The sequence below is a fragment of the Alligator sinensis genome, unplaced genomic scaffold (assembly GCF_000455745.1).
Source record: "Alligator sinensis unplaced genomic scaffold, ASM45574v1 scaffold129_1, whole genome shotgun sequence".
Classification (NCBI taxonomy): Eukaryota; Metazoa; Chordata; order Crocodylia; family Alligatoridae; genus Alligator; species Alligator sinensis.
The window spans coordinates 1,335,667-1,351,930 of record NW_005842303.1 but is presented as its reverse complement, the minus strand read 5'-3'; the positions used below and the strand labels follow the sequence as shown (position 1 = coordinate 1,351,930).

The 16,264-nt window shown below is 41.8% G+C and overlaps 1 protein-coding gene across 1 annotated transcript in view; it reads left to right on the top strand.

Moving 5' to 3' along the window:
- Window positions 1-14,789, top strand: part of CUNH18orf63 (chromosome unknown C18orf63 homolog) — a 41,490-nt gene extending 26,701 nt beyond the window's left edge. The window contains exons 10-14 of the mRNA XM_025209699.1: window positions 979-1,162; window positions 4,695-5,795; window positions 6,325-6,402; window positions 8,542-8,638; window positions 14,571-14,789. Coding sequence (XP_025065484.1) covers window positions 979-1,162; window positions 4,695-5,795; window positions 6,325-6,402; window positions 8,542-8,601 — 1,423 coding nt within the window. The 3' untranslated portion in view covers window positions 8,602-8,638; window positions 14,571-14,789. The remainder of the gene's footprint in view (window positions 1-978; window positions 1,163-4,694; window positions 5,796-6,324; window positions 6,403-8,541; window positions 8,639-14,570) is intronic.
- Window positions 14,790-16,264: the final 1,475 nt, after the last annotated feature.

Below are 16,264 nucleotides of genomic sequence, written 5' to 3'. Positions count from 1 at the left end.
TCCATGGGCCCTCTCCCACTAGCCCTCTGAGCCCCGCCCACTCTTCCAGCCTCCCCATGGCTGCCCCACCCACCCCAGCTCCGAGCTCTTGAAGGGAAACAAAAACAAAAAGCCTGCACTCACCAGCAGCTGTAGCAGCCTCAGGGCCCACATGCAGCATGGGGCAGTGGGAGGCAGCAGGGATCGCCCCCCCACTTGGCAGCAGCCGGTGAGTGTCAAGTTTTTTTTTTAAATGTCTTAAAGAGTTGGGAGCTGGGGCAGGCAGGGCAGCCATAGCGGTGGTGGGGAAGCTGGGAGAGTGGGCAGAGGTCGGGGGTCAGCAGCCGGTGAGTGCTGGGATTTTTTTTTTTCTTCAAAGAGCTGGGAGAGCGGGCAAGGATGGGGCCAATTTGGAGATTTTGGCTGATTCAGTGGCAGCCAAATCTCCAAATCAGATTTAGCCAAATTGATTTGGCACAGTGATTCGAATCACCGAACTGAATCACTGTCCCCCGAATCAGCTGAATCCGAATCCGAAGCAAATACTAGTCACTTCGCACAGGCCTAATTTGGATATCCTCTAGAGAGAGAATTAAAAAAAAAAAATAAATAACCAAAAGTTGAACACAGCCTGAAAGAGAATATAAATATTTAAGCTTTTACCTAGTTATAGCAAAAAAAAAATAGCCAGTTTCATTGCTTGTATTTATACCAAGTATATCATCTTTATTTTTCAAGAATTCTTGTTGATTTCAGGGGGGGCTGCCCAAGGGATAAAGTATTACTCAGAGGGAGTGAAGGTGAATATTGTCTAAGTAGAGTAAAAATTTCAAATCTGTAAAATATTTTTTTTAAATAGCAAAAATAGGCATGTTTTTTTGTTTTGCTATTGAAGACTTCTTAATGAGTAAATAGGGTCATCCTTTAAATAAAAGGATTAATAATTTCATTATACAAAATACAAAAGGTCTTGTTATGTTGTCCTTAACACTTATTCAGGTACCCTATAAATTGCATCAGAAGCCAACCAGTACAGTATTTTCCTAGAGTACATTTAGAAGGTATATTAAATACCTTTCTTTCTGACCTGAAGTCTAATCTTCCTCACCTATGTGGATTTCCAGTACAGATGACAAGTAAAGCACTATATGCTACACAGGAACTTGCTAAACCTCTAATGCATGTAAGAAATTTGCATCTTAATATGCATGGGACCCTGGAGAGGGAGGGCTTTTGGGTGTTTCTGGGGCTTCAGGGCATCTTGTGGGAAGGGGTTTCTCCCCAATGGGGGTTTGAGCTCTCTCTGCAGTGATGCAGGGGGTGGGGTATTACCTGGTTCTTACAGCACTTATGGGACCCTGGGGTGTTTCTTGGGGTCATTGGACTTGAGGCGGTCTCATGGGAGGGGTTCCTCCCTCTGAGGGTTTGAGCTCTCCCTGCTTCTCTGAGCTGCTGGGGGCTGCCTCCGGCTATGCAAGGCACACATGGGAGCTGGAGAGAAGAGGCAATGTAGAGGAGCTGAGCTGTAAGCCTTGGCACCAGCCTGAGCAAGCCTCGGTTCTGTCATCTGGAGCAACAGCGGCAGCAGCAACATCACTGGCAATGCGTAGGCAGTGGATGCAGGTGCATTTGCACCCCCTGAGATTAGCAGTGCAACCCCTGTGGAATGTGCGGCTGATAGTGCCGGCTGTGCACGCGAGTGGTCACCACTCACCACCCCCACCCCGCCACTGCCACTGCCAGTAGCATCTGCAGAGGGTTGCAGACTGCTGGTCAGCACTCACCACCCCCACCCTCATGCCTCCAACACCACAGCCACCTGCAGGAGCTCCCCACTCAGCCTGCTGCTGACACCACCATGGTTGCCTGTGGGAGCTCCCTGCTGCCATACCACTGACACTGCCACCACCTGCAGGTGGTCGCCATGCCCCCCCAGCCTCCAGGGGCACGTGGCATTTATGAGCGACATGGAGCACACCAGATGGCATGCCTCTCCTATTTGTCACCCATGCTGCCCAGAGTCTGTGGGAACTGTAGGGGGTCTTATGGGGGGAGGTGTGCAGGGGGTCTGAAAGTGATTAAGGTGGGAGGGTTTCAGGGACCCAACCGAAGGCTTCCCTTGCCGGCTGTAGTACATGGGTGGGAATCGGCCCTCCAGTATCCCCTTCTGTACCCTCTTTCCTCAGAAAGGAAAAGAATGATCATGATTCCTTCCTCATGAAGGAAGAAGAATGATTTGAACCATGCTGATACTGGGCTGACTGTAGAGCTAGCTACACCTGGTGGTAGCAATTAGTACTTACCACTTAGAAAGCCCTGGTTAAATACACATGCCATAAAGGGAAATGAGGTGTTCTGACACCACTACCCCATTTCACCTTGCATTTAAAACACATGCAACAGCTTTAATTAAGGTGACTCCTGCCATTTTAAAAGCACTCTAAAGTCACCCATATATATTAAGTGACAGCTTCAGTCCCCTTTAAATGGTGAAAATCATTACATATATATTAAATAGCCTGTTGTTCATGGTAAGACATGTACCTTCTCATGGAGTTTTTCAGAACATTGCGAAAACATAAAAATGTATGTCCTATAATGAACAACTGTTAATACTTTAGCTTCATATAGTACAGTTTGAGCTTGATACATATGTTTTCTGCCACAAATATATAACTAAATAGGAAAGTAAATTGATGTGCTATGGAGCCAAGTTAATAATTCTTTTGGAACCTGAGTTTTCTATTTTCAGAAACATATCTTATCTCAGCATCATAATGTTACAGCAATATTTTTATTTAATTTCTTTCTTTTTAAAAAGAAAAATCAGAGAAAAATAAATGGCTTGGGATTTTAAGCCTTTAAATAGTTCCAATCAAGTTTTAAAGGTCACACTTTAGAGTTGATGGGACTTGGGCAAGGCAAAATTCATAGCTAGTTTAGATAAATGGGTTGTAGAAAATTTGAGTTTTACACATTGAGAATTCTACTGGATGTGGCAGGGGAGAAACAAATTTAAATATGAAAGCTGAAATTATGTAGAATTCAACAGAGATTTGAGAGATTCTAAAAATTTTATATTCTGCTTTCTGAACATGGCTTCCATATGTGTCTTCTGTTTGTTTATTTTTTACTGAGGAAAGTTAGGCTGGTTTCCTCTTCCTGCAGTTTCTACAGCTATCTAGGCTGTAATGTATAATGATGTCTGTAGAAGTCACCGCAGACAAGGAGGACAATCTGCCAACTTCTTATAAATCTAAATTTTGAAAGCACTAAACTAAGATAATAAAAGGGCAGATCCTAACAAGCCTCTAATGTGCCTCCTCTTATGCATCCCAGTGCCTAAAATGTAAGCAACTTGCTCCAGGAGGATAATTCAGATTTACAAATTAGATGGTTAAACTTCCTATAAGGTGAATGGGGAGACCTAGGTACTTTCTGAAAGCAATCCAGATTGCTTGGTCACCTAGCAAGGAAGTGTTTATGGGTAGCCAGTAGGAAACAGGCAAAGGGAACGTCTGAATTTCCACTTCTCCTTGGAGTTTAGATATCTGACTTTGGGCTACATGGAAAGCGCTTCTTTTTTCTTGGGTTCCAGATCACTCAAAGGGAAGATAGCTACATGAAGCATTAAACCAGGGACGGGCAATTATTTTGGGCAGAGGGCTGCTTACTGAGTTTTGGCAAGCCATCGAGGGCCGCATGACAGGCAGCCAGGGGCAGATAAATATTAATCTTCTAAATTTGGGGGGGTCCCATGGGCCAGATAGAATGGCCTGGCAGGCTGCATCTGGCCCCCGGGCCACATTTTGCTCACCTCTGCATTAAACCCTAACTCAGTGGACTGTGAGGTGGTATCATCCATCCTATGGATCTCTCCACAGGCATTGTGCAGCAGTGACTGTATTAATTGCTGTGGTTTCCAGAGCTGCAGCAAATAACACTGCTACCACTCCGCCTCCAGCAACTTTCCAGTCTTGTAGGGATCCTAACAGGCCAGATGAAAGTCCCATGTACCAGGGGCATGAGGCAAGCAGATGGCTACATCTGACACATGGGACTGTACCCACATACAGACCCTGTACACAGATCCAATGTTGGATTTGGCCAGGGGGCTGGAAGGTTAAGCACCACTGTATTAACTGACAGTAGTACTGAGTTCAATAAAAAGCACAGCACCACCTGTTCACTTTTACCTAGCAAGTCAGAAAGTAGAGTTCTAGATACAGTTTACTATGAGGAGATCTTCTACTTCTGATAAAGAGTTCCCCAAGCACCATGCTGTGGGGTAGGCTGAATAAGAGTCCCACATTTAGGTTTTCATCCACCCTTCTCTTGAAGCAGACCCTGGGAAGTCACAAAAGCAAGATTCATGAGGTCACAAGGAAAGCAAGCAAGAGGAAGTGTGACTCCTACTTCAGTGGTAGTGGCATTTCTCTGGAAGCAGAGGGGAGTGCTGGATTCTGACTCCTTTATGCCAGGATTATTTCTGTTTTGTCCTTGAAAATGTATAAAAGTGTTCAGAGGCAGAAACTGGGTATGTGATTCTGTGGTGCAGCGAAGAATGCCATGCATAAAGAGGGGAGTTCTGGGTTCCGGTCCCTACTGCCAGGCCTGACTATGTATTTTTCATTTATGGGGTGTGTGAAGTAATCCTATATATATTTTGTAGTGAGCTTTGTGATTTGCTTGTAAGGCATTCTTTCTCTGGTAAGCATGTGTTGCAGGGAGCAAAACCCAAGCTTGCAAATCTGACTGGCAAAAGCATTTGCAAGGCCTCTCTGACTCAGGCCCCTTCAAGAAGAGAGACTCTGCATCTGAGTTCTTCATCACGCAGTACAGAAATCAACCACAGGATGGAGCTTTTGCTCAATCACCCAAAAACTTGTATCTTCTCAAATCTCAGTCAATGTACAGAGGAGCGTATTGCCGAGGCCATGAAGAAAACAATCCATGGAAGGCAACCACAACAGACTCCTGGACCATCAGAGCTGCCAGTTCACTTGGCTGAGTCTTTAAAACTGTCTAAAAATTCAGCTGTGGAGTCTCAAAGGAAAGGTGCCACCGGGCTTATACCAATTTTTAAAGGAAAGTTGCTGCAAATGAATATAAATGCCACAAGAGCCGTTGATGGAAATAAAAAGCAGACTGTTTTACAACGTTCCCCAAAGGTTGTAAGGGATGCAAAAGCCTCTAAAATACCTGTAGACAAACCCAGTGTACCTCAGGTATATAAACCTGTCCAAAATATGTCAATCAATCTTACTAATAGCAATGTTCCTCAGAGAGTGGCTGCAAATGCCAAAGTAAAGCATGGTGAATCTTTGTGTGACCATAAAACAGAACCTGGAAGGCAGCTGATGAATTCTCTTCTTTCTAGTGGCTCAGCATCAGATAGCAATTCAAGTGAAGTTGAACTCAGAAAGCAAAACTGTTTGTTATCTGGTAGTGTCAAATTGGGACTTCAAACAGGAAGTGCCAATCTAGGATTGAACATACCTGTAGGCCTTGACCCCTGTACAAAAAGAGGAAGAAAGTTTGCAAACCAGAAGACCACACAAATTCTTGGTGAAAGGCCTGGGTCAAAGAAAATACATCTGCAGTTCTGCAAGTCAGACAAAGAAATTACAAATTCCAGGATATTGCAGCATCAAACAAAATGCCAAACTAAAGGAGTAGAGTCAAATATTCACAGATTGGATTTAAATAGTACAATGTATGCTGTCAAAAGGGAAGAGCATCAAGAATCATTGCAACCATCAAAGAAATATAATGCTAAGACAACCAGTCATCACTTACAATTAAACTGTGAGCAGGTACAGTAAATAATACTTATTAGTACTTCCCAATTGTATATACACTGAGGTTATTTGAGTTTTGTTTTCTTTAAAGATGTATTGGGTAGATTGTGTATTTCTCACATATGCCATAAAGATCTAATTCATCTATAAGGATCAGTTTGGTAGACTGTAAGATTTTATAGCTTGACATTTGTCTTCTCCACAGGTCTTCATTCGTTTCCATTGTCTTTTAAAATGTCAAAGCCTGTAGAAATGTGGGACTCTGGCTTATTAGTACCGTCCCATGCACGGGTTAGCTGCTAGTGTTGGGAGGGGCAGCAATAAAATAAGATTCCAACAGATAGTGGTATGTTCTTTGGACAGCAAGTGATAGATTTAACTGCATAATTCATGGTGGTGTTAATGGCCAATAAAAGTTACAGATTAGGATGGATTATAATGGTGAGATCCAGCAAAAAAAAACATTAATCAGAAGTTGAGCTGTTCTAACAATTGCAGTAGTTGTATATTTTACTTAATGAAGTAACAAATCTTCTATTTTAAGATGTTTACAGAGACAGACTCCAAAGGAGGGATTCGCTTTAAGAAAGTTTCAAAGAAAGGATGTGGCAAAAGACAACAGGTGAAAAGTTTAATAACATCCACAGGGATTTGAACTAAGCAATATGAAGGAAAGCATGTACTTTCTGAATTCAGCATACTATCTAATTTTACAAAACAGGAAATGTAAAATCCAACTCCTGACCTTTTGAGGAAGTTACATTTTTTTAATTTCATTTCTGCATGGTTCAGAATTTTATTTTTGCCAACTCTAACATTTTGAAACACTCGTTCAGAAATTCAATACTAGTATCTACACATATTAACTAAAAAGGTTAACAGTTCTCTTTAATTTATGTATATGTTGCTTTTTCTCATTCCACACAAACAAAAAAAAAGTGTAGAAAAATACATTCATAGGAATATAAACTTAATTGTGATTCATTAAACTTCCTGGTAATGGTAGTATATCATATTTACTCAAATCCAAGGCAACATTTTTTCCCTATTTAACATGTCTTGTGGGGGAAGAGGAGGTGGGAGGAGGAAGGCACCTGCTGTGATTCTGACTTTGGCCCTCCCTGGACTTGGGGTTGCAGTCAGAGCCACTGTCCCCACCTCCCCTCCATGAAAGGATCACGAACAAATTAAGAATGGATTCTCCTTTAAAGGAGAAAAATCATGGGAAACTGTGGCTTTTCCCTTGCTGGCTGGCAGAGGTGCAGCCTGCAAGGGGCTGGTTGGGATCCCTCATGCCCCACACATACCCACTCGGGGGGCTGGGGCCTGGGCACAGGGGGCAACAGGTTGGGAGTGAGAGACACTGGGTTGGGACTGGCCATCTAAGTTTACAAATGGGTCGTGGTACAAAGAAAGGTTGAAAACCACTGATTAGGATTTAGAAATACATAGAGTAGTTCAAATTGTTCCTTTAAGCTTTTGTTTTTAACAGTAAGTTTCATCTGCCATCTCATTGCCCATTAATCTTGTTATGAGATCCCTCTTAAATTACCTTTTGTCATTTATACTTTTCATCATTCAAAATAATTTGCATCATTAGCATGTTGTCACCTTGATACCTTTTCCCTTTTCCAAACTATTAATATATTAAATAACTGGGATCCTATTATTTATCATTGTTTGTATTTATTCTGGGACCAGCATTCTGTTTTAGGAAGAGAGTCATTGCCCTGCTCTTCACACCCTGCCTCTCCCCCTTCTCCCTCCCCTCCAAGTGCACTGTCAAGTTAAATGCCCATATTTTGAAAATTAGGCTCCATTTAGGGATCTCTGCTAGGACATCCAAATATTGAGGGTTCCAAACATGACCAATTGTTTTTGGAAATCTTAGCTACTAGCTTGCCCAACAGTTAAAAATTCATCTTCCTTTTTACCATTGTATTATATTATTCCTACACTTTGAATATTGTTTACACAGATCCATCAAAAGTAATTTGTCATATATTTAAAGTGTTTTAACTTTTCATTTTTTACCAGACAATAAAAATTGCTATAATTAAAGGTATAGTTTATTCTTCCTTGGTGCAGTGGGGATGGACTATATCAGTGGACCAACCTTTTTGGCAGGGATGCCACCTGAGAAGACCCATGCCCTCATAGAATCATAGAAAATGAGGGTTGGGAAGGACCTGAGGAGGTCATCAAGCCTAATTCCCTACTCAGAGTAGGACCATCTCTCAATTACATCATTCCAGCCAGAGCTGTGTCAAGCCGGGCCTTAAAAAACCTTCAAAGATGGATATTCTATCACCTCTCTAGGTAACCTGTTCCAGTGTTTCACCACCCTCCTAGTGAGAAAATTCTTCCTAATATCTAACCTAAACTTCCCTTGTTGCAACTTGAGACCATTGCTCCTTGTTCTGTCATCTGCCACCACTGAGAACAGTCTAGCCCCATCTTTTTTGGAACCTCCCTTCAGGTAGTTGAAAGCTGCTATCAAATCCCCGCTCAGTCCTGTCTTCTGTAGACTAGAGGAACTTCCTTCCTTCCCCTGATCTGCTGTTCTGCTTCCTACTCCCTGCCCCTCCCCTATCCCCTGTGTGCTACAAACACAGTGACATGCATGCCGCAGATTGGCCACCCCTGAACTAGGCCTCGAGGTCCCTTGTAGCCATATTTTCTGTTTCTCTAGCATTGCCTTCTTAGCTGTTGATGAAGCATGATTCAACACAAATCTTGTTTTCCTGCTTTAATTTGTTAGCAGGAAGAAGGAGGTTGTACAAAATCAAAGAAATCTAAGATAAGGAAGGCTGCTATCTAGGCTGTGGATGTAGAAGAATGCAGAAAGAAAATATAAGGTATTTCTATTACAAATCAGAAAGATTTCCTTAATAATAATACTACTGTACAACTAATTGCTCCCATCCTTAAGGTTCAGGACTACTTTATAAAGGAGTCTTCTCACTAGACAAAGAAGTGTCTTCTGAGATAAAATACTAACACAATAACAAGCTTGTTTTTGGTTTATTGGTACACTTGCAAATAAAAGCTGCCTTTCCATTTTCCTTCCTTTCCTAGCATGGCCTTTCCTGCAGGTAAGCAACCTATTAAACTAGAGAAGAATCCTGACCTTGCAAGTACTTAGACTTTTTGTTTTAAACACAGGTATGACTGGACAATTTTTTATTTCCATTCTTTTTCCTTCACACCAAGAACACCTAGATTCTCTGAGGGCAGTCTTAATCTAAGCTATAGTTCACTTCACCTGAATAGAGTCCTATGTAAGTTTTGGTACGGTGACTGGACATCTGAGTTGTGGCCATATCCAGACATGCATGGATGTTATGTTCCCTGGGGACAACTAGCAGCAGCATACCTTGTGCCGCTGCTAGTTGGCACAGGCATTTTCCCAAGACATGTGCCCTCTGTTGCGTGGCAAGTTACCCCAGGTGGGGTAGGGGAGGCTACGGCCAGCACTGGGCTGGCTCCAGGAACCTTACCTGGGGTCCTGAGGACCTCCCAGGGTTGCAGCAGTGACAATCCTGCCGTTTGAAGCCTGGCTGGCAACGGAGTGCAGCTTCGGCCAGCCAGGCTCTGGCTTTGGGTGGCACACACTGCCACCATGTACGCTACGCTTTTTTTTCCCTGCGGGTTTTTTTGCCTCCTGAATATCCAGGGGTCAAAAAAGTGCTCTGCACTGTTCTCTTGCAGCATAGAGAACTGAACATGAGGTACATGGTGCCGCAGACATGTTTGAGGTGCTACATACTGCATGGCACCATTCATCTAGACGCAGCCTATGAGTTCAAAAGAAAATACCAAGTGATTTAAAGAATAGAATTGTATGAATCATATCTGAAGGAAGTGTGCATCCTGCATCATGCACAACAAATGGAAGAGTAAAGGATATTAATAATGAGAAAAGTGTTTAAAGAATGTTTGCTTAAAGAAAAATGCTTAAATAACATGTCAATCTAGCTTCTGGCTTCAACATAAATGATGATGGGCTGGCATGCATTCCCTCTCTTTCAAGCAGTTTATTTCATATCCCTCTGTGTTTCTTAAGATGGATTCATTTCCTGAGATGAACATTCTCGTTCTATTTTGTTCTGCTAGAAACATGCCTAGTCCCTTAATCATTGCTCCATGTAGTGCCATCACACCTAGGCCCTGACCAAATCCAGTGCCTGTATCAAACATTTGATTATCTGTCCTTGAGATGCGATGCAATAATTCCACTTCAGTTTAAAAAACAAGGCAGTTTAGGCATGGCCATACCTCACAAGAAGTCTGTACTACAACTTGCAGCATCTGTGTTTGTGGCTATGTGCGACTGTGAGGACCTGGCACCAAAGACATTAATTCCGAGATGCAGTAGCGCAATAAAGGGGGTGGGGAAACTGGAGCACCAGCCTCAGCTACGGACCCTGGTTGCGGGCAGGGTGGCACAAAAAGAGCAGTAGCTGTGCTTCCAATGACAACACCAGTGCAGCCAGGGAACTGGCCCCATGTGTGGCTACCACCCACAGTGCTCAAAATCCCATTTTCGCTTTTGCTAAGATGTGAGCCTTAGCATTATCAAAATGTTTATACTTAATCTAATTTCAGTGTTACATGACAATAGTGCCCAGATGCTGCAAGCAGGATCAAGAGTGCATTTCGCAATATATCATCTGTTCCAACACATGATAGAAGGAAAACTATCCTGAAGATTTCAAAATATAAGGCTTCTAAAGGTTTCGCTGGTGCTGGAGATGGCCTAAAGTCTAGTACTGTACTAAACTGAAAATGGCAGGCCTGGTTGAAGTTAGTTTACCTGAGCAGGTTTAACCCAATTCAACAAATGTCTGCACACATTTACAGGGCAACCCTTGGGCTGAGAAAGCCCGGACATTCACTCCAGCCCTGGCGCTATGTTATTCTTATTCACCCCCTCCCCCCACCCTAAAGGCTGACTGGTCTATTTTTAGCCCCCTCAAGCCCCTACACACTAATATGAACAACCCCCCGGTGGACTCACCAGCCCCTGTCAATTCCTCCCACCACGCTGCATTTCTTACATTGGGTTTCCCGCACAGCTCTTGGCACCAGCAAAAGCTTATACATGATGTTCCAATCTATCCTAATGCAGCTTAAAGTTGCATGACTATAGACCCAGTGAAGAGAACATTAGTATGCACCCCGAGACTCTAGCCCCAAGGGGCCTTGCTCTGGTACAATGTAGTTCTCTTGCTCGCTAGCTTTTCTTTTATATCTTACTCTCCTCCTGTTGTGCTGGTGGAACACTCAAATGCAGTGTTTGCAAATGCTTATTTGCTTTTCAATACATTCTCTCCTTAAAGTTTTATTCCTGAACCTTTATCAGTTACTGTGAGGCAGCATATATCTTTTAAATGAATTCATAATCATTATGTGTAGGAGGGGTTTGACTTATGACTGTATAAACTCACAAGTGATTATAGCAAAGGGTCGGTTTTTACAATGAATAGGAGCTAAGATCCTCAACCTCCAGTAACTGGTACTGGAAATAAAAAGTCCCAGTATTCTTAATTGTTCTGGCATGAATCAGGAATATTTCCATTGAAGTCAAGAACATCTCATATAAAAACAGCACAAGAAGAGCCCAGGCCCAAAATTTAATATATATATTTTTTGTATACAAAATCTTTTGGAAGAGGATGTGGGCCTTTCCTTTTACAAATAGCAATGCATTTTAAGATTAAGGACAAATTCAAAAGAGGTACTACCTTGGTCCCTCCTGAATCAGATAAAGACGTGGCTTTTTTCATGAAATGAGGGTGGGGAGCAGGGTTGGGTTGGTTTATTTTAATTGGATCATTCTCATGGAAGAAGAGTTTAGTTCTAAGATGGGCCTGATAGCTAGCTGTCCCACTTCCTGGGAGAGCATTGTAATCAGTAGGCTGTTTTACAGGAGGTAGGTGGCAGCACCTACCTTGGTCAGCCCAAGTGCTGCAATTTCTGCTGGGCTTAGCTGGTGTGCATCATGCATGCTTTGAGCAGCCTGGCATAAGTAGGCTACTCTAGGAGTGTTCGTAGGGTTTAGGTGTCACTCCAAATCACATCTGATCACAACAGAGCTTACATGGGAACTAGAGCTAGCAATAGACATGCGTGTTTGCATTTGTGGAAAAGACTTACCGGACGAGGAGTGGAGACGACAGGACACCGCACCAGAAGATGAATGTGGCGAAAGTGAAACCACGGCGTGCGGAGCTGCGGGTAAAAGCCAAAAGGAAAAAAAAGTCCAAGCCCAAAGGAGCCGGAACCAGCTCCCTCGTCTGTGTCGGCATGCTTTATAATAGTGTGCCAGGACTGATTGGTTGGCCAGACCCCCAGGTCTGGGATAAAAGACCCAGCAGAAGACAAGCGGAGGGGACCTTAAGTGGAGTCTCCAACCGGCCCAGAGGGGCCAGAGCCATCAGGCAGTCCCAATGAGGGGACCTGGTTGTTACCCCAGGAAGGGGTCTCCGCGAGAGCACAGGGCCAGAGAGGGCCTGAGGATTTACTTACAGGGTTGTTGTGGACAGAGAAAGCCTGCAGTGAAGACTGGAGTCCGGCAGGACCCAGCAGTACCAGAATCCAGACACGGCTGACTGACGGCAAGTACCAAACCCGGGAAAGAGCTGACGCTTCAGGGGATGGAATGGTACCAAAGCTGGACAAGGTATAAATGGAGGAAAAGGGGGCTGTAGGAAGCGCTCAGGATAGAAACACTGCCCCTATCCTGCGGCCATAAAATTCCAAGCCAGAGCACCAAAAAGGTACAGGACATCAACTCCAACAATACAGGTGATGACATTGTGGTTGGCCTTAGGCGGGGTGTAGGGGAGGCGAAGCCCCAAACAGGAGGAACAGCGGGAACGACCAAGGGGAGGCGCCAGGGGAAACGGGACCAAACATCTCCCTCCCAATCAGAAATTATTTATCATCAAAGATGTGGCAGGAAAGACCCCGTGGGGAACCAATCCAAAGTCACCCCAATGACCAAATTGATCATTCCTAAGAACAATGGCGAGATTTGAGAGGAACCCCCATTCGCGACGCCCAGGGGAGAGAGACAGGAGGCTACAGCATTCTAATTAGAATGCCTAGGGGAGAGACGCGGGAGACTGCAGCATCGCCTCTCTGTCATGCATTTCAAAATGGCCACAGGGGTGCTTTAACTAACCCTTGTTGAATCAGCTTTAGTTAAAGCACCCCCATGGCCATTTTGGAACATGGTGGGGGGGAACCTTAATACACATGACAGTGAGGTGCTTTAGAGTAACTGTCCGAAAACTGCTGTAATTAAAACGCACTCCCACCCACCCCCCATCCTCCCCACACACCACTTCTGAATACATGTATAGGCAACCTAGATGCTTAGCTGTTCAGCCCATATTTAGGTCCTGGTGAACTTTGTAGTCCAAAACATAAGTACCAAATGAATGTAGGTCTCTGATTTTTTTTCTTTTTTTTTTTTTTTTTTATGGCTAGTGGATTAAATTTTTTTTTGGTCTTAGGTGCCATAAAACTCAGATTTAGCTAATCCTGCACACCCATTACAGCTTAATAATGCCAGGTATGATTAATGTTTTCAGCAGTAGCTTACAAATCTTTTTGTCTACTTTTGATTTGCTTTAGAGTGTAAATTAAAAAACAAACAAACCAATCTGAAGATGTTTGATATCCTACACTTACTCTATAATAAAGTTATTAAAATTGATTTTTCTGTCAGAAGTTGCAGCTAAAAGGAAAGCTGAGCTTCTAGGGTTAGACCAGAAGAGGGAGCTGCAGAAGAAAGGAGTGAAACTGTGCTAGAGGACCTTTAAAAATGAGAGGGAAATGTTACAGAACTAAAAATTGTTCTATGGTTCAGTCTTGATTCATAGAACACCTCTTGATGGTCCACAGAGCTCTGCCTTGTCAAATAGTCCTGCTTTTTTTTCCTTGGTTTTAATCGTTAAATTTCACTTGAAAAAACTAAAAAAAAAAAAAAAAAAAAAAGTATGCTAGTATTACTTTCCTATTAAAGCACTTTCTGAAGCTGACATAGGAAAATTATGTACTTGCAAATAAGAAAAAGGGGATTCCCCAAAGTTGCAGCTAGAAAGGCAAGTGATCTTCACTTAAAAAAAAAAATGATGGGCCAGGAGGTCCTCCAACCTCTATCAAGGTGTAGTTGTCTGTTAAAATGTAGTTAATACCGGGCCGGGGGGGGGGGCGCACGGGGGAACAGCACAGTGAGGAAACCAAAACTCCCGTTTTCTTAATTAAAAATAACTTATCATAGGGGATGGGTGCATTCATTCTTTTTTTAAAAATCTCTTTAATAAGTTTTCTTAATTTGAAGTGTATAGAAATCAAATACATTGTAAATTCTGTTTTATGTGAATGTAGTAGCTATTGGGAGCCAGTTTTTAATAAAAAGTTTTTAAATTGAACATAAAATGTTTATACAAAAATATTTTTGATGAAAATGTTTGGGTTTTTATTAGGACATTTTTACTAGAAATAGAACATTTCTACGTTGTTCAATGAAAACTCAGTTTTTCCATAAAAAAAATACATTTCTTAAAGCTCTCCAGCCATACCAATAATCCATTTGATTGTGTGCATAGTAGACTATTGGTACCTTTTTTCAAGTGGAATAAACACCAGTCATGGACCAAGAAAACACTTTATTATTATTTATTTCTATGATCCTGGCTACCTGTTTGTTCTAAAATTAAACACTGTGCATATAGCTCCTGAAATACATAATTTGCTCCCCTTGATGTCATTTTGCAGTTGCTTCTGGATGCAGTAAAGTGTCAGGGAGCTGACCATTACAAGATGGTGAAACTTGATTTCTTCACATCCTATCTATTCCTCCCCTTTTGAACCAAGTATGCTAGTATCCCGCCTCATCAACATTGGTACAACCAATGAACCAACCATTGGTTCCACCACTAATGATCCTCCATGCTAAAACACAACTGGTTTTAGTCTTTATACTGGGCTATTCATAAGTTATCATAATAATATGCAACTGAAGCAGTTCTTCAGAGATTGAGACTGAGAATAAGATTGAGGGTAGGTATCCATGACCATTTATGAGAGCACAGAAATTCTCATTTTTACTTAAAAGAGAATATATATATAATTAATTAATTAATATGATATGGTATGCACTTCAACCTGGTAAATGGAATCCAGAATTGTACTAAATCATAAATAGGATGGTATTTATTTGAGAAAGCTACCTGGTTCTCCTTTTGTAAATTAAACTTTCGTTTTCTCTACTTCCGAGTTTGAATCCTAAATAGGGAACTGAAATGAATCTGCAGTGAGTTTAGTGATATTTGCTCTGTTTTAGCATCACTGATACCTAGGACAAGAGGACCATTATATACTTCAGTAGAGTTGAGTTTTTGTACAAGTTGAAAGCCGAGAGGGGAAATTTAATGAAACTGAAAATGGATCATTTAGTTGGGAGGGAATCTTTTTATTTTTGTCTAATACTTGTCATTTCAATGATTAAGTATTAAAACACTTGTTACCAAACTTAAGATTTCTCCCAAATTGTTTGTCAGTTTAAAGTCACAATCCGTTGAGATAGTATAGTTCACACTTGGTCCAAACCCCAGGCTTTTTTCATTCTTTAGTACACCTTACAAAGTGTTAAACAAATGTTTAGAAAATAAATAATGCCAACTTTCTTGGAAGATTCATCTGCATGTTGGGTTTGTAACACCAGAATCCTTAACAGTCGGTATGATTTCTAATGAGAGCTGGTTCTTTGGGATGAATTCATTATGTAAAAGATTCATCAAAGTCCAGTTGGTAACACCCTTCAACAAGTCACAAAATATATTGCTAGCTGCCTGATACTTTTGAAAAGCTTTATCAGAATACAACTAAGATTACACTCCGTATACATCTTTATTTGCAATTATTACATGCCAACTCCACAAGTTTGCTTTTTAATAAGTAACTTTTTGTATATGAAATAGAAATGACATAACCAGTGTCATAGTGCTAGTTTCTTTTACTGCTTGGAGTACTATATTTTAATATATTCTTTGGGTGGATATTTAATACATCAGGCCTCTTGGTTTTGAAGCCTAATACATAATGTGAATGCTCTCTGGTATGCATCACTGCAGTATATGCTTGCCAAGGTCTTTTTTCCCTTCAGTGCAAGATAACTGTTATCATTCGAGAATTCCATTTAATCATTATTTAATTTGGTTTTGCCACAAGACGGAACACAGAAGGCATTGTTTGTATTTGCTTTGTCTTGTAGAAACTTTTCTGCCAGAACTATGAGTAGTTTTGGCTTGTTTTCTGCCATGAAATATTTTTCTTCTTTAATGGAAGTCCATTCCCCTATTAATTGATAACATTTTATTAATTGAGGCTGGTGTTTGACAGCAACTGGGCACTTGAACAGAATAGAACTCATTTGCAAATACAAAAAAATGAGGTCAACACCAGTGTGG